The following is a 19,000-nucleotide window of genomic DNA, read 5'->3' on the forward strand; positions in this document are numbered from 1 at the left end:
CAACTTACAAGAAAGCATAACTGCACTAAACAGACCTCATAATAAAGTAGTGGATTACCAGAGGATTTCTTTAAAAAGTGGTGGTGCATTTCTTTCCTCATAACATAAACTACTCTCAAACAAATAAAGGCAAAAAATGGTCACCCCTACTACAGAATGCCTACCTTGTGTTAACAACTCATTCTGAACTGTGCCAAAGTGTTGAGCATGAATGTGAAAAATATCAAAGCTCTAAGCTGTTTTTCAAATAAATGATTCACAGAAAAGAAAAGCAGCCGATTAATTGCCGGCAAAGCAATTTAACTAGATATTACATAAGATTTGCTGGATTTGATGGAGCTGAAACTTCACTAAAAGAAAACACCAACCTACAAAAAAGTTTGAATTTGCATGCTGATTGCTTTTGATACCTTATTTTCAATTGCTTGATGTCTTTTCAGACAGTCAGTTTCAATACCTGAGTCTTCTGGATTATTTATATTATTTTCCACAAAAAACCCTGTCAAACAGTCTCACCGTTTCATCTTCTCCGTAAATCAGGCTAAGAATAACAGGTGTGTAAGGAACACAATTACATTTCATAATAAATCAGCATATGTGTCTACTTAATGCTGTGTAGGACTGCTTTAAATAAGACAAACCTAAAGTACCTTCAGGCTAGCAAGTTTCTTCTGTTTGGTTTTTAATCAGCTTCAGAGTGAACAAGAAAGCAGCTTGACAAGGAAACGGTAGGAATATTATTAATAAGCTCAAAGAATAACTTCATTTCCTAAGCGTCCAATGCAGTTTCTACTGAGAACAATTGGGGGTTCTGCTACTGACTTAAATGGAAGTCATATCACTCTCTGAAGGAGGAAACTCGGCAGCTGTTACGTTATATGCTGCAATACTTGCCTGGACAATGGAAATGTTCCCTAGGATACATGCTCTAATGTACCTGTCTGGCACCACAAGCTGTTAATCCTCCTTCCATCTCTAATAAACAGTGATGGTGTTAATACTAGCTCATAAAGTTAATTCAGGTTCACAAGGTACCCATCATGCTTTACTATTAGGCAAATTTTCTCTTTTGACTTGGAACAGGAAAAGCTACTTGAAACTGGCCTACCTAATCAAATGCTTAATTTCTAAAGCCATATATGTATATTAAAAAGCAAGTTAATTAAGCAGGTACTTTATCATGTGAAAGACTTGCTAGCCCTGGAATGGAAAGCTAAGTAAGCATCACAACACTCCAGTCATTTTTACACCTTCCCCCAAGAGCTCAGAGCACTCAGTTCCAAGATGTACAACTTCAGGTGAGCACAGAGGGCTTATGCAGGTAAATCTGTGCGCGCGGAAAAGGAAACTATGAACCTGACTCTTCTGTCACTTTAACCCATGCAAATCAGAGGTAACTCTATTTACTTAATTGGAGATCCAGGAAAGTTAAACTGGTGCAAAGGAAGAATGGAGCCCTTTCCTTCCACCTTGTGAGCCTCAGAAGGATTCTGGGGAGGCCAAAGCCAAGTGGCCTGCAGTGACCATGGAAATGGACTTTGCTGAATCCAGCCCTAGATGAGAGGCAGATGGAGGCTCTTGTCTTGGACAATCCTAGACCTTTCTGAGGCATACAATGGCTCGCAGTTTTGGAGTGGCAGCTCTGCAAGGGCAGCCTATCACCCCTCAGGGCACAGGCAGGACTGGTGCAAAAAAGCAGTGTCTGTGCCTTCAGCTGCTCTGTAACTGGAGCTCCTACGGGGAGGAGCTCCTCTTGGGTCCCCTGGCACCCCCACGCTCTTCATCCCAATGCCACGGTGTACCACCTTTCGCCTGCCCGTGGGCGGGCATGGCAGCATCTCCTGGGCACCTCCAGCCTGCCACTTGCCCTATCTCTAGACAAGCTGCCTCCCCTCCTCTCCAGCTAGCTGGGAGCTCCTGCACTCCCCAGCCGAGGGGCACCAAAGAGACTCCAGCCCCTCTGAGAAGCTGAGAGCCCCCTGACAGAGCCTCAAAACACTTGCTTTCCTCCAGCCCCGCAGCAGCTAAGCTCCTCGCTGCTGCCTCCAAGAGGAGCCCAGTTCTGCTGTCTGACCCCCCACCCCCATTCCCACCCAAGCCAAAACAGCAGCAGCTGGCTGCTCCACGGCAAGCCATAGCCTCCCCCCCCACCCGCCCCGGTGCCAGTGGACACACTTGCAGCCTGCAGCAGGGCAAGGCGCGCCTCTCCGGCTCCCTCCGCACCCCCAGCCTTGCCCGTGCTGCCAGGCAGACTGCTGGGGGGGGCAACCCTGGGGGCAGCACGGTGTGCAGTGCACCCCCAACACAGACACACACCACACTGATACAGAGCCACACATACAACATGCACACACAAACACCCACCGGAGACCGACCCAGACACCACAGACAGACAGACCCCCCTCAACTGCGCGCTGTCCCTCGCCCCCCCCCGGCCGGGCACGGAGTTGCGCTCACCACATGCAGCTGCACCGGAGCCGCTACAGCGTGAGAGACCCCGCCGGGCGCCAGCTCCGGCTCTACGCCCGCTCCATGGCCGGGGCTGGGCAGGCTGGAGCCCGGGCGTCCGTCCGGCGGCGGCGCTCACGCAGCATCATACACGATACAATGGAGGTGGAGGTGGAGGCGGCGGGGGCGCGCGCGGCGAAGCGGTCCGTGCGCCCAGCGCTGGCCATGCACCCGAGTGACGCGGGGAGCGCCCCTGGCCCGGCCCTCAGCTCACGTCAAGGCCCCGCCCCGCCCCGCCCCGCTTGCCCCCGCGCCGGGGCGGGGCTCGGCCGGCGCCTTTGTCCCGGGGGACGCGGACCGGCAGTGGGGCAGCTGCAGGCGGGCGCCCTCCCCTCCTCTCCTCTCCTCTCCCCTGCCAACCCGCGCCGCGCCGCCCGCAGCTATGCCAGCTATGCCCGCGTGGGGCAGCGCCCCCGCCAGGTGCAGCCCGCCCGCTTGCGTAAGGCTGGGAGGGGGCGGGCGACACCGCCTCGTCCTGCCCGGCGCGGGGACCCCGGGACTCGCTCGCCTGCGCCCGCCTCCCTCCTTCCCCGCCACACGCACCCGGGGCAGGGACTTGCTGGGAGGGCAGGACGAGGGAAGCGGAGGTTAGACACGAGGAAAAACGTCCTCAACCTCCTAAGGGGGGAGTGAGGCGCTGGGACAGACTGCGGAGACCCCCTCGGCGGAGGGGTTAAGACCCGGTGGGGATGAGGATGGTCCTGCTTTGAGCGGTGGGTTGGAGGGGGATTACATCAGTGGGTCTCAACCTTTTTTTTTTTCTGTGCGCCAGGACCCATCTGTCAACTTCGCTTGCCAGTCCCGACCCCGTGCCCCCTCCCCAGTGTGTGGGGCATGGGGGCCCCCTAAGCAGCTCCTCACAGGCTAGTGCTCTGCCAGCTTGCAAGAGAAAAGCCACGTTTTTCTCCTTTAAGGAGAACCCATTTTTCAAAAGTTTGCCCATCCATGTTTCAAGTTTTTTCGGGACCCTTTCATATACTCATGTGGCTCGCTTTTGGGTCACCATGAGTACTGGACCAGATGACCTCCTGGGGGCCCTTCTAACCCTCATTTTCTAGGATTCCTGAACCCATTTTACAAAAGGAGACACTTCAGTGAGGTGAAGGCAACAGCAGGCAGCAGGGCTGGCAGGCATTCATTCTCCAGTGGCAGCCCAGCTCCAGTCCAGCCTTCCTGCCCCCCCCACCCCCCCCTTGGCTGGCCAGCTTTCCAAGAAAAGACTACTCTTCCTGCTTCCAGTAGCAGGGTAGGGGGGAAATGTTGGGCACCTTCATCCTCTCCCCCTCAGGCACAAAATTACTGTCTTACTTAGGAAATCAGTTTTGACAGGAATCTCTCTCCCCTCCACAGAAGCCTCGATTCTAATTTTGGCTTCCCAGACATAAACCCAGGCACAAAATTAGGCCACATGGATTGTGTTCTAGTGCCTTAAAGACTTGAGGGGGAGGAAAAGCTTTGAGCCATGTGTTATCTGAAAGGGAACAGTGTTATTATTTTAAGTTACCTAAATGATTGCATTTTAAAATGGAGTGCAATCCCAGGCAGTACTAGGAAATTTAACAGTTTGGCTGCAGCCCCAAAAAACATCTCAGATCATTTTGGCTTTTAATGGTCCGCCAAATTAGTTGTAACTGAGGGACAATAAAGCTTTAAGACTTAACAGAGGTGATTATTAGTCATTAATATCATGACACCTTTAGAAACTATGTTCAACATGTTCTGTAATGATTTGTAATTAATCAAATGGATAGTCTTATTACAATTAAATCCCATCTTCAAATCAGACTATTAAAAAAAAAAACCAAACCTGAAAAAAGGTATCATACTTTTGAAAAAAAAGTCCCAGAAGCTCTAAACCCCTGAAATCTAAGAAGTCAGGACATTTTCATAATCTATTTCTTATCACATTGATTACATTAGCGCAATGCTTTCATGAATGTTTAAATTACCATATAAAAGAAACGATATATTTTGTATTTTAAACTTCTCATCTTTGTTGTAGTTTTAGATTGGTGCTTTATTTGGCTATCTTAAAAAAATTTCCCCCCCACAGAGCATTGATGTTGGTCCAATTCTACAGGAGCTGTGTATTTTTGAGGCCTCAGCCTATCTTAAGCTCTGTTTCCCCTTCTGCTTTCATTATCAGCCACTCATTTTAGGACATACAAATTAAATAAGAGCTCTAATTGTATCTACTGTGATACAAAAGTTGCCCAGGCAAGATATGCAAAGCATTCGTGAACGCTTTATTGAATTTTGATAAGTGGCTTGTGAATTGATCAGAGGCTGGCAAAAATTTATAGTAGCCTTTCTGGTGACTGGATTCTTTCCGGCATATAGGGTACCAAAAGCAGGTCCTTCTGCATGCTTGAAGGAAACAAGTCCCTTCTTGAATTTAAAATACGAGTTTCATTTATTGCAGGCCTGAACTGTGCTGTAGAAGAGACTCTGGCAATTGTCAGTATTCTCCAAAGCCTCACAATTTTTACACACATTTTAAAATAAATATCATGCATGCTTTGTCTACTCAATTTTCAGGATATACTTTTCTCCCACTTACACCCATAGGCCACATCCAAACAAAGTGCAGATGTGCGGTATGTGACACCACAGAGGTGCCATACTGCACATGAAGGCATTCCCCACGCTGCTACTTTTGGGGGGGGGGGGGGAAGGGGAGGGCCAGCCTCCCCTACCCACCCAGGGTAACCTGCTGCACATCAGAGCATGCATGGCATGGGCGTTCCCCAGGGACAAGCACCAGCAGCACAAGGTGTGCCACTGCTACTTGTGCCCAGGGAAACACACGTTTGGACGCGACCATAGATACTTTCTGAATAACTGTGGATTTCAGTGGATTTGAATCAATATCTTTCCAAGTTGAATTTGATCCTCAAGTAACTGCAGTGTTGTTAAATCTAACTTATCTATTCGCTGTTGGAAATATATATTTGTCTAATGTCTTTCCTACAAAAAACCCAAGGCATATAGTTACTGGGTGCCTCCACAACTGCTGATACCCCTCCTACTACCAGGTGGTTAACGCCTTCTTTATAAAATGAGACCAGACTGATATGCATTGGATTTGTGTACATTTGAAATAATTCCACTGGGCCAAATTCTTAGCTATGCCAATGAAAATCTGGAGCAAATCCATTAGTTAGTGAATTTACTCCATACTGATGCATGGAGACTGGCATAACATGGCAGAATCTGGCCCTGAGTGCACTGTCTATGTTATGCATTCAGTCTGTAAAGGCCTGCATCATGGAATTCAAAGCCCACAATTAACTTACAGTTTCTGCACTTCAGGATGGACACTACTAACATTGTTACAGGCACAACCACAAATGTTTACTAAATAAGCAGCTGGGTTTGGTGCTGATATCTACACCTTGCATTTATGGAATATAGGGCCTGAGTCTGCATCATATTAATTTCAAACTGGTAAAATGCTACTGGACTTCGAAATTGCTCTCATTTTACACCGGTATAAACCACTTCTCCCTTTGCTAACTACTAAGGGTAACCTTGCTTAGTCTCTCTCTACAATAATTTTTTGGTCATGCTGTAATTCAGCTCTCCCTTCTATGGTGACTTTAGTACCATCTGCATCCATACACAGAAGTTAATCGGTTGACTACAGATCTTGCAACAAGGAGGCAGGGTACAAGACTGCACCTTACAGACTAACTACATAAGACATATACAGAGCAGCAGCTTTCAGGAATTTGAGTTTACTTCATGTATCGTATTTAGTTAGTCCATAGGGTGCATATCTGCCCTGCCCGCTGCCTGGCTTCAGACTAACGCAGATAACTACCTCTCTGATTTTGCAACAAGTCATGGTATGTAACATTGGGCACTTCCCTATACTTCAACACAACTGATGTTCTGTCCTGTCAGGACGCAAGTTACACTGGACAAGTCAGATGAGCATGCCGCTAGCCATTTCTCACGTAGCCCTGCATGCTATATAAATGGGGCCTCTTCAGGCCATGTAACCGAAAAAAACCTCCAAAAAACAAACTCTGCTGCTCCAAGATAGGTCTGACCCAAAAGTGCCTACAAGATCAAAAAGCAGTTTATCCAAACCTGTTGGGAAGTACAGAAACAACTTGCAACTGACCACATATTGATGTCCAGAGGAATTTGTTGACTGAGACTTTCAGAATCTGTAAGTATTCGGGAAATTTGACCTCTATGCTCCAAATTCTCCTAGGCACACAGTTTCTCCCTGAGGGCCACCTGCAATCATCTGCAACCCACCGCAGTTTGGAACGGTGCAAGCACAGCATGCCCTGAAGGTAATTCTACTAACCTGACCAACCACAGGATGCAGGGCATGACAATAAATCTAAGACTGTGTGAAGGGAGCTGAAGTGTGTTTTCTGCAACTAAGTTAAATAACACATTGCATACAATTGAGCAAGCAAGGTAGCCTAAACATAGCCTTACTCCATTGTCTGAAATAATAAACACTTCTGCAGAAAGGAATAGGGTGTCTTAGGCTTAAAATATTTGATAGCAAAGTATTACCATGATTATACCATCATAAAGCTCACCTTTGAACTCCCATTTGTAGACAATACTTGCCTGGGAGAGCTCTGTAGGAACAGGACCATCACTCGTATGCCATTCAGAATTCAGGTTGCTTTCTGTATGTTAAAGGGAAGATTTTTTGGTTTTCTCCAAGTAATGAATTAAATACATTGCAACCTGTCAGATGACATTTGAATATCAAGATGTGTGTCAATTAGGAAACAATAGCAACACTCAAGCTGGAATATGAGGTTGAACATCTACATCTTTTACATTTTCAAAAAGGAACAGTAAAAATAACAGGTTATGCTTTTAGCTCTGTTTTTATTTTTTTTTAAAAGGTAACCACTTTCAGTATTTTGTAAGATTTCACTAGGTATTATGTATTATGTAGTTACAAAGCACTGCTATACCTTTTGGCTCCCTCTCCAGATGCGTTCATACTAGTCTTAAGTTTTGTATGCACACATCATTAATGCTAACTGCTTAGCAGGCAACTATTCACAAATAGAAATCCCTGGGCTCATGAGACACTGAAGTGGTAATGGGGAAAACTAAAGAAAGACACATCTCTAAAGTATAGTGTCCCATTACTCTGGCACAAGCGCTGAATGCAGAGGTCACTACAGCAGCTGATACCAGGATGCCAGTGTATTAAGATCTATGCCAGTAAAAACTAGGGCTTTGCGCTGGTGCTTGGCACTTCCATTATGTTTCTGCGCTGGTGTATGTGCCTCAGTGCAGTTCAGCTAGTATGAATTTCCTAAAATATAGAAGGTATTTGTCAAAACCAGAGGACAAGGCTGGCCCTCTTGTGCTCCATTTCAACTTACATTTTTTCCTTAAATTTATTTTTTCCTTAATGTTTTTGGGAAATGAAGAAAAACAAATTCTCCAGAACACATAAAATTATTAATCATGAGCTCTTAGGTTTTTTTAAAGAAGAAAACAAGTGGGAAATTGTTGGAATAATTACAACCAAACACTGCCTTAAATTCTTATTCAGAATCGTTGTGTCCAGTTGGCCTCCTCTAGGTAAAATGAGATGCAAAGAAAGAAACAGGGAGACTTGTAAATCAATACTCTAAGCAAAATTAAACTCTGCTGTGTACTTGTGTTAAATAATTCCTGTAACTTCTAATCTAAGACCTGTTCTCATTGATATCAATAGGAAATTTCTACTGCCTTCAATAATGCAGGATCATACCTAGAAAAACCTAGCAAGAAGGACACCTGTACTGCAGGACAGGCTGCTAGAAAGTATCACAAGACGATGAATTCGTTGTCTGAAAATATTACATCCCAAATACATTTAGAAGATTAGTATTCTAATTGTTGTATCACATAACATATTCAAAAGTCACTGGGGTATCTGATTCTCACCTGGAAGTGGCACTTTGGATATTGTTCACTTGTCACCTATCATCAGGAAATGCAATGCACTATCCACAGAATAGTTTAACTATAGGTTTGCTGCAACTGTTATTCACAGAGACATTTCCCTCTCCTTAAAATTCCCAGTGCTCTTTCAGTCCTCTTGAGGCTACGGATGTGCAACATCCTCACTCCAACTAAAATAATCCATCCTCTACCAGCAGTTCTCTCTGCCCACCACCACTGATATCAGATCTTCCTGTCTTTACACACCCCTGCTCTCCCAAATCCCATTAAGGCCCTATCTCCCACAAGGCATGATTGATCTTCTATGCAGTCCATACTGCTCACACCAAGGTGTAGACAACACCAAGCTGCTCACCACGCCATCACCAAGATGTAGCCAACAGACCCTTAAAACACCTCAACAAAACTAAACCTCTTTTTCCCTCCCTAGAGCAAGCAAGCCTCATTTATTGAGCTGAATATGAAATCTGCTGCTATAACATGATGTGGTTATTCTCTCTCAGTTCACAGGATTTTGGACAATATTAAAAACACAAAGTTTAAGAAATGCTTCTTTTCTGTTTTTGAAAAAAAGGAAAGAAAAATCAATTCAGCAATGAGTCTAGGGGTAGGTCAACAGAAAAAAAAATCTTCAGAGAACATAACTGAAAACTCTGTTTTGCTATGGCAGAAGCAAAGAATATTTGCTAAAAACACAGGCATGGTAGAAAAACACCAAAGAAAGCAGTCAGTCTGTGGGGCCAATTAATAAGTGTAACTTCACTAAGGCTAGCCGGGTTGAGCCACTAACTATAGCTCTGCATTTAGACCTAGTGGATGCATCTACGTGTACAATCAGCATGCAGAAATAAACTCCAGAGCAGTTTGGGCTGGAGTTAATGGCTCCCCAGCACAGCGTATATATGTGCACCTGCGACTGCACCAGTTAGAGCCAGGGCAGAGAAGCCCCAGGCTGGCAGTGGTCCGGAGGTCAGCCCCAGGCTCCGGGTGATGGTGCCAGGCAACAGAGAAGCTGGCTGGGTCCTGAGGGTATTAGTGTGGGTCCAGCTGACAGCTAGCCCCCGCGCTGGAGCACCCTCATGCCCAGCCAGTAATGGTCATTGTCCTGGACAGTACTAGCCTACAGTGGAGTTAATTAAATTATTGTACCCGAATATGGGTGCACATGTAGATGGTGACACTCTACTGCGGAGCTAATTACTCAACTCCACAGTAAAGCACGTGTGTAGATGCACCCAGGGTGTGCTGAAAACATAATAGTGTTGGACTATATGAGAAAGCCACACACACACACACACACACACACACACACACACACACACACGTAAAAGGGTCATTGCTACTCAGGTCTGTTGATTCACTATCTACTTTTGGTTCAAAATCATAAGAAACTAACTTTGGTAACGCAGCTTACAATATTCTCTGCATGCAAATGGAAAGACAAATATGCACTAAAATCAGTTCAACAGTTCTGTAAGATGGATATATATGCTTTTTGTTCTGTAGATGTACTTCGCACCGTTTTTTAACCTATTTTGGTCTAGTCTACACAGGCAAGCCCCAACACATTATAACATAGTTAAGCCATTACCCTTAAATGGTGTTCAAAAGCCATAGATTTTGTAGCACTGATAGCACCAGATAAATAGCCATAAACAAGATTTTTCTAGCATGGTTCATAGGAAGAATGTTACTGCACAGATTTGCTAGCTTTAAGAGCAGCTTAAACATTATTACTAGTAGAATAGTTTTGGTTACAGTGATGATGGACAAAGTGTCAACGTAGACTTAAATGCAACGTGCTCTTGTTTAAATCTGCTACAAAGACAACATGGTGCGAGTGCCCAAGAATATATTGCACTCGCATGTGTGTGTGAACATGAGTACACATAAGCCTTCAGCAACTAATCCATCTCATGTATACTGCATTTTTCTTTCCTGATAATTGTCTCATATCACTGCCTTGGCAATTTATGTGACCGGGGATCCATTTGACCAGTCAAAAAGTTTGGTCAATTGACTGGTAAAATATCGATCAAAAATTGTAAAGAATTGCCAACAGGTCCAAGTAACACACAGAAAAAGCACAAGTTTTCCATTAAGAAATGTGTCAAAAAACAGTAAGAAAAACATATTTCTGTCAGGAAAACTATTTAAAAAATGTTGGGGTTATATATATATATTATTTATTTTATAAAATGGCTATAATCTTTGACCTGTCAAAAATATGCAGTCATTTGACAAGTCAATTAGCCAGCTTGCCAGCCCTAAACCTTTAATTTGAACATAGGGCTCGGCAACTTTTGAAAGTTTTACTTGACTTGATTAGAACACTAATCTTGAAAGTTTTACTCACAATGGAAAATTGTCAGATATCTGGTACTGCCCAGCAGCATGTTCACTGATATATATGTCCTTATTGCAATGTTTTATGGGCCTGATCCTACATTACTGAAGTCAGCAAAAATTTTGCCATTACATTGTTGAGAATAAAAACATTCCCATGGAAGAAAGTCTCTCTTCTACTATTAAGAATATCAAAAGTTATACCAGGTTAAGCTTCCACAGTGATTCTGAGGTTTTAACGTTTAATTAAAAATAGTGTCTATAGCTATATAGATGTACAGTTGCAAGTGGTGCCAGGCAAATAAAATATGGGAATTTTATTAATACAAATTAGCAACCATAAAATCCTTCTGTATCCACCCAGAAAAAAGAAAACAAACAAACAAACAAACCACACACAAAACATCTGTCCAGGTTAAATTATACCCTTCATTCAAACATGCAGTTATCTGAGGGTCTGATTTTAAGTAAACAGTGAGTGACCTATACAACTTCTCCTTTTACAAAAAGACCCAAAAAAACAGAAGTTGAATCTACAGCACCAAATTTAGAAGAAAAAAAAAAAAAGCTGGCAGCAAGTAGCACAAGAACATCAGATGTAGCATAAACTCCCACTTCCATTCTGTTTCATTGCAAATAAATGCACAGCATATAGAAACCAAATTCATTGAGTTAATGCAATAAACCATTTGCAAGTGTTTCATTCTCATTCCTTATTAAAAAAAAAAAGAAAGAAAATGTCCAATCTCTGACAGTAAAATGCAATGAAAACCTGTATGAGAACACAAAACATGACTGAAACATGTCAGGATTCTTCTACCTATTATGGCCTAGTAATGACTCATTTGACCTTGTTAGATTAACTGTGTTAGGGAGAGAGAATCAGCCAAATTCAGTAGTATATATGCAGTTAAATAAGACAGTGTAAGTGATATCTGTACTCCCAGAACTACTTAAAATCAGCATAAATATGTTAAAGACTAAATTATGGAGAGAAAAAAAAGATTATGTAGTTTAGAGATCCTCTATACAGATCTCTTAAGAATTTCTTCTTCTCCCTAACTTTAAGAGAAAGGGACCAACACTTCACTTACAGTAATAGCAATCAGAGAATAAGACTGAGGGCTCCACCAGTCACTATTCCTAAGATCACAGGTATTTCAGGCACGGCAGGCATACAATACAAAAGGGAAAGAAAGATGCAGAGAACCAAAAACTTATCCCAAAGGGCCCTGTACTCCTTTCTGCTCGTCTGTGCTAACTGACTGAGGTGAATCTGGGGAAGTGGCGTGAAGCAGCCTGGCTGTCCCCACCCTGCTTCATTCACAGCATGTGACTGGGGATTCGCAGGAAGGAAAGGCGATCCGTTGGAAGCAGGACAGCATAGCACTAGAAGGCAGCTGCTGCACGTGGTACACTCCTCTTTGAGCCCTGTGACTTTGAGCTGAAACCCACATAGCTTTCAAACAGTATTCGCTGCCCCCTTTCATTTTTCACCTGTGTTTGGGAAAGAATATAGAAACTTAAATGCATAAGGCAAAAAAGCCAATGACAAGGCAAGGCACTCATGCCAGGGGAGTCACAGAGCAAAGTCTCTTCAACTTCTCCTAGCATGGATTTTTCCAACCAAAAGGGATGATCAGACCCCTAAACCTTTGCTCTTTCATAAGCTCATCAACTATTTTTGTTTGCCTTTTGGTACAGTAACGTTACAAGTCAATTTCTACCCAAGAATATTTTTAGTGGGGAAATAAGATATGCCCTGTTAGGTGGTTGGGGGGTGGGGAGGTGCTGTTAATTGAATACCACAGACCAATTCTTTCTTAGCAAGGTGTTGGCTTGTAGGTAATGGATAGAGTAAACTTGGCCCTACAGGACCTTTTCTTCCTGGGACCATGTCACTCAGCACCTAGTTAATGCCCCAATGCAAGACAATCCATGTCCTATCCCACAGAACAGTGGATGTTCTAATTAGCCACACATCTACATACTCTGATATATACTCTATATAAATCCTCCTAAAAACTCCTGGATTCAGTGATATATGGAACTCCTTGCCACAGCATAGTCAATCCTTTACGTAGCTATGCTTTTTAAGTCCCTTTCTATGACCTTTTGCCTAAATATTTTGTCACTGTTCTCTTCTACAGATCAAATGTTCATCTCTGGTCACAGTGATACTGCTAGACACAGTGCAGACCTTGTAGTACTGATAATCTACCTCTCAATGTGGGCACATATGCCGACACACAGACACAGGTCAGTGGTCAAAAACCTCTTTCTCTGATGGCAGCTCCTCCACAGGGAAGCCATCTCTCAGCTGACCTACTGAGATTCAGAAAGTGCAAGTGCTGTATTTCTACCCTAAGTAGTTGTGCTGTCAATCGAAGTGCTGTCTCCAAAGAATGTCAGGTGGTACTCGCTGGTCCCTTAATGTTCCAGACAGCTTATTTATAATTGAAAAGGGAAACCTAGCAATTGTTGTTGTTTTATTTTTTTTAATGCACATTTGCTTTAAAAAAAAAAAAAAAAATTGTCTTCCACAAGATGTTCAGGTGAACACCCTTTAAAACTCCAACACATTTTATTTGCCTTTTGTTTGCTGCCTCTCTTGGCGTGGGAGGAATAATGAGAAGAAAATGCATTTGTTGTTTTGAACTTTTTATTGAGTGAAGCTTCATCTTAAATAAATTGAAGTAAAGGAATTTGCTTGAAATAAGCCTTAAAAAGTTTTAATCACACCATTTTTTGCTAGCTAGCAGTCATTCAGTAGCTAGGTGGTTCTAAATAAAGAACTCTAGTCAACAACAGGAAATAACTCCCACAGAAAAAAGGGCAGAATACAAACTCTCACCAACTCTTGTACACAGTTCACAACGGCCTTTTGTTCCATGCACATTAAGTCTAAAATTTTTACTTTTCAGAACATGTTCTTGCTCTTTCAAAGCAATTAAACCTTTTTCTTGCTGCAAAACAGTTTTCTTGCTCTCCTTCCTCCAAAAATAGGCACACTTAAGAATTAGGAAATGATAAACTATGCCTAATCTTTGACTTAATAGAGGAAGATGTGGCACAATTCAAATATTACAAAGAAGGTTTCTGAAAGGGACTAGTCATTTAGGATGCTTCAGTTTTTGGATTCTCAGCCTGCAATGTTTTAAAAGCACCTGATTTGCAAAGAGTGCTGAGCGAGCACCTGCCCTTTAAAAGTGAGGCATAACGAATCACGCACTCAGGCTGATATCCAGACTGATCCACTTTTAAATCATACTAAATACTATAGGCCCAACACTGTTCATGCTTCTGGGCATTTGCTCACTTTTGCATGATTGAAGTCAACAGGACGACATGTTTCCAACATCTGGCTCTACAATAGGACAAGTAACACCAGCAACGATACAAAGAAAGCACAGTCTATATGTTCTGGGGGAAAAAGGAACCATTTCCAAATTAAACACGGGATTCCTGTAAATCAGATTAGCCAGTCTGGATTGAGGAGCTACTCCTGCTTTCACTCCACAAATCAGACATGTACACAGGAATGAAAGCTTTTCACATTGACACTCACTATTCCTCCAGGTTCCCACTCAATCCAGGCTCCACTTCAGCCACTCTGTAAAACAACATAGACAAAGTGATCCTGTTTAAATGAGTCCACTGAAATAGAAGAGTTCTTTGTGAGGGACCAAGCGAAAGAAATCCAATTTAGCTTAGCCCAGTTATCCAATAGCAACAGTGGCCAGTATTGCTAAATAGAAGACCTTGGTTTGAGATCAGATGTTTCCAACCCTGCCTGGCATGGGGTGTGCTGCTCATCTAATGCTCAGTTACTTTAGGACAGAGTAAAGGAAGGATGGGCTCAGAAAGGAGACTCTTCACACATACACCTACACATGGAGATTACCACCAACGGATCTAGTATTTCAAAAAGGGGCCAAGAGAGGAGAGATGCGTGCAGATAGTGTGGCCAAATTTGCACATTGGACAACAGACTCTTACCTAATGTGGTTTGTACCTGGGGTGCCAGAATGGAGGCAGAGGACTCGAGACTTTGGCAGGACACTGATGCAAGAGAGATGTTGCTGGCAACATCCAGGTTATTCCTTCCTTGGCCTTGCAACTGCCAACATTTCATGTGGCAAGTGTCGGAGAAATTATTCACTTAAGCTCCCAACCTGGAAAGGGAACACCTGCAAATACTCCTGACCCCAACGGGGCTCGTTTCCCAGCTGAGACTCAAATAAGCAGGAGATGAGGGTGTGGTCTTTTCAGTTTATTCGGCCGAAGGTCCCCTGACATTAGAAAGGCAGAGGGGCCCCCGTTGCACTCTCACACACGTATTTATATTCTCTGGTTACATGATATTTCGCATGCGCAAAGCTTTAGCAGAAAATTACTAGTATTGCATGACTCTTCTTCAACCTGCAGGGTAAGACCAAATAAGGCACAGGTCTGCCGTTAAGCTTGTCTATCATGCTTAGTTACTATGGGGGAAGTTGTGGGCCCCTGAAGGTACAGGCTGTGCTTCCCGTATTGCCAAAGGAAACCCCTTTCTCTGTGCACAATTTCTAACACAAGTGAAGATCCAAAGCCCTAAATATGACAGTGGCTGCAGAGCCAGGGAAGGGTTAATCTAGATCGGGGTAGGCAACTTCCGGCATGTGTGCCAGAGCATGGCATGCAAAGGCATTTTGCTTCACACACACCTTGGGGAAGGGGCTGAGGCCACATTGCCACAAAGATCAGGCCGATCACAGCTCCTCCACTGTCCACCCCTGGCATGCCAACAAGTCAGGGTTGTGGGTGTTTTTGACACTCTGCCCAAAAACGTTACCAACCTGACATCTCCTCTCACTGCCGGCGGTGTCTCCACAGGAGGGGAGGTAGGATACTGAGGAGGGGACTCCTCAACCTATCTCCAATCTGTTCAGCTGGAGTCTCAACCCCCTGTGCCTCCATTCCTTTGCTTCTGAGGCTTATGTCCCATTCACTCACCTTTACTTATGCTATTGAAAAGAGGAATCAAGGGGGACACGACTCTGCTACTCCACCAATGCATATGGGTGAATTCAGCATAACAAGCTTCTTATTATAACAAATCTTAGGGCTATGAAAAAAGTACAGCCCAAAGTTGCAAGAGTTCCCTGCGTCTAGTCTCCAGTATCTAGGAAATGTATGCAACAATACACATCCAAAGCTATCAACTTCTATAGCATGAAAGAAAACTGGATCAACAATTCACACTTTAAAAAGTCTTTACTTTTTAATTTACTGAGTCTAATATTGTTTAGGTCTGGCTGTGGTATTTGCTGTGATCTGGGCATAAGCACACACCTTACTCAGTATAAATTGCGAGGGTATAATATTCTCAGCCTCCAAAAAGGAAGAAAAGTTTGCACTCCCTGGAAGACATTTTAGGCTAAAATTTCCTTTCAGAAGAGTTAGGGCATTTTTACATGTGCTTTGGAACATGGCACTCGGTCCTTTAATTAGCGAGTCATGCTAATTAAAAGCGCCCACGCGTCACATGCATCAGCATCCCCATGCTGAAAAAATGGTGGTGCGGCACCTTGAACTAAAACTCATCCAACATATTTTATTTCAAAGAGTCCCGCCGCCATTTTTTCAGCGTGGAGGTGCACAGGGACATGGATACACGTGACATAGAAGGCTGCCAGAGCACAATTTCCGTGTTCCAGCAGACTCAATTAAACGAGTCTGCTCTGACGCACTGGATTTCCAGCATGTCGGAGCAGGCTCCCCACATGTCTATAGGAGCCTCTAGACTGTAAACCCAACACATGACCTTCAAACACGCATGTGTATTATGGATGGAGGAGCTGACTCCACCACATTTATTCACATGCAGTGGTACTTTACTCTGTGAGAAATCCATTAGACTAGTCACAGAATAAGGTAGTACTTACTTATGAGAATGGCAGGATCAGACATTTAAAGACCCACTCCTGCAATCTAATCTTTACTCAATGACTAGTCCCATTTACATCCCCAGAACTACTCATGTAATTCAGAATAACAGAGATGAGCAAAGGTTGTAGCATTGGCACAAACATGAATATAGAGCTACTCCAAAAAATAAAATAAAAATAAAAACGAGAAAGAAAAAAGGAATGATCAACTGGCCCCAGTAGGTCTACTGTGCAAACATGTTGACAGTTTTAAAAGGTGTATGCAATCATGTATCAGCTCTCCCCAGGAAAGCATTTAGGCTTTTGGACATAGTTATAATTTGTTGTAACTATCTTTCTGGAATAAGATACTGTATAAAATTAGAAACCATTTTTCACAATTAAATATCTTAAACATTTCTCTGTCAAAATACCCAGTATGATTATACCACATTATAACCTAATCTCAACACAGATTTAATTTAAAAAATAAACTGTTTAAAGTAATACAACTTCAGGAAGCCAGTTTTGACCTGAAATCTTGCTCTTTATGTACGTGTTTTTTAAGGTTACCAAAAGACCAAATCAAGTTTACTTTTATTTTAAAAAATTACTCTCATACTGAAAATTCTGTACATCAAGGTTTAGCCCACAATGACATTTTATGGCAGTGTTGCAAATCCTTCCAAAAGCAGGTTTAGTAACAAAGGAGATGATACAGTCTTTGCTATGGTGGAGCAGCACTGATAGTCACTGCTGTAGGGACAGGTCTGCACTTCTGCACTTTCCAAAGGGGAAAAAAAAACCTGAACAAACAATTATCAAATAGAAAATGCACAAAAGTTTACAAGCTCTGAGTCTCTGGATGAAATACTATAAGTATTACAGTGGGTTATTTTTCTTTTGAAGAAGTACTATATTCCAGTGATATTTCAGCCCACATGCATTGACACATACAAGGTCTAAAATGGCTGTGATTCATCTTCAGCTCTAAGTCATGCTCACAAGTGATGTGGCATGCTATATGTGCCTTCAGAATGTGCGTAATTTAGCTTCATTTTCTCTGCCCCCACCTTGCATTAAGTGAAGTTCCCACAAAGCAGAGTCATCCACCTCCAACTCACCCTCCTACCTGCTTGGAGGATGCATGCTTGGAGGAAGATTTTGATGAATAAAATATGCATAATCTTTTTATATATATGATGATTATAAAGGTGCAGCGAGTTGTTAAAATGCTTTCTAACACCTTTCTGGAGCTGAAAATGCTAATGTAAATAGTCACTCCATAGTATACTATCATTACAGCCATATTGTGCTCATCTCTCTCTCTCTCAATTAACATATAAAATCTGAAACATGCACTATGACCCAGACTTTACATGAGTGTTTATACTGAAAGATTTTACTTTTTTTGTCACAATCACCCTCTCCCACAACAGCCTTGCAGTGAGCATTCACTGCAGTCCTCTGCTCTACATGGACTGCTCTGTAAGTACAAGAGTTTTTGCAACCCCCCTACCAGTCCAGACATAGGCTGCTTGCATCCAGATGCTGCCAGCCACTATGTATTGCATATGGTGGCATTGTGATATAGATTACAGACCACTTCTGAACTACAATTCCACTCTTTTGAGACATCAAGGCAAGTTTAAACAGAAGTAAAAGACAAGCTTTTTATTTGATAAAACTCATTATCTCACTGACATTTGAAATATACCTCAGATGCAGAAATGCATTACAACATACCTCTAGAATTACACAAGAATGGAGATGCTTAAGCACAATAATAAATGTGTGATTTAGAAACCGTTTATACCCTGTGCCAACATTTCCAATTTCTCTCATCCCTCTTGCCACCCACTTTTGAAGGGAAATAAACAACTGTTTTTCATTTATAAAAAAAAAAGGAAGAAAGAAAAAGAGAGGGAGAGAGATAAAAAGAAAAGGTCAGTCATGTTCTCTGCAGCAGCAGGAGGCCCCCGGACAGAATGAGTCACCTCACCTTCCTTAATATTGATCTAGATGGTCTCCACGACTTCCTTCCTTCCCCCAGCTGTTAGGAAACTGGGAAGAAGGGGCAATTAGCAGCAAAAAATGTATCGGAGAGAAGGTGCTCGAATGCTACGGAGCTGGGGACCACGGAGATGACTGGGCAGATCTATATTTGAAAAAAACAACTGCAGCAAACTAAGATGACACAAATTAGGTCCTCCATTTACAGGGATGCTGCATGTCAGTGTCGGAGTATGCAAGCGTGTGCATGCATATGCGAGTAAGCATGCAAGTGTTCACAC

At 43.0% G+C, this 19,000-nt stretch overlaps 1 protein-coding gene across 5 annotated transcripts in view; it reads right to left on the reverse strand.

Moving 5' to 3' along the window:
* SERTAD2 (SERTA domain containing 2) overlaps nucleotides 1–19,000 on the reverse strand; it is a 109,761-nt gene that overhangs the window by 23,645 nt on the left and 67,116 nt on the right. The window contains exon 2 of one of the 5 annotated variants that reach the window (XM_019500800.2): nucleotides 7,105–7,166. The exons of 2 other annotated variants lie outside the window; for them this stretch is intronic. In XM_019500800.2, the coding sequence (XP_019356345.1) occupies nucleotides 7,105–7,133 (29 nt within the window). In that variant the 5' untranslated portion in view covers nucleotides 7,134–7,166. Of the gene's footprint in view, nucleotides 1–2,457; nucleotides 2,714–7,073; nucleotides 7,167–19,000 lie in introns of those variants that run through there. 2 more of the 5 variants (XM_019500801.2, XM_014595044.3) reach the window with 2 other exon arrangements.

Source organism: Alligator mississippiensis, chromosome 1 (genome assembly GCF_030867095.1).
Source record: "Alligator mississippiensis isolate rAllMis1 chromosome 1, rAllMis1, whole genome shotgun sequence".
In the NCBI taxonomy this organism is placed as follows: domain Eukaryota; kingdom Metazoa; phylum Chordata; order Crocodylia; family Alligatoridae; genus Alligator; species Alligator mississippiensis.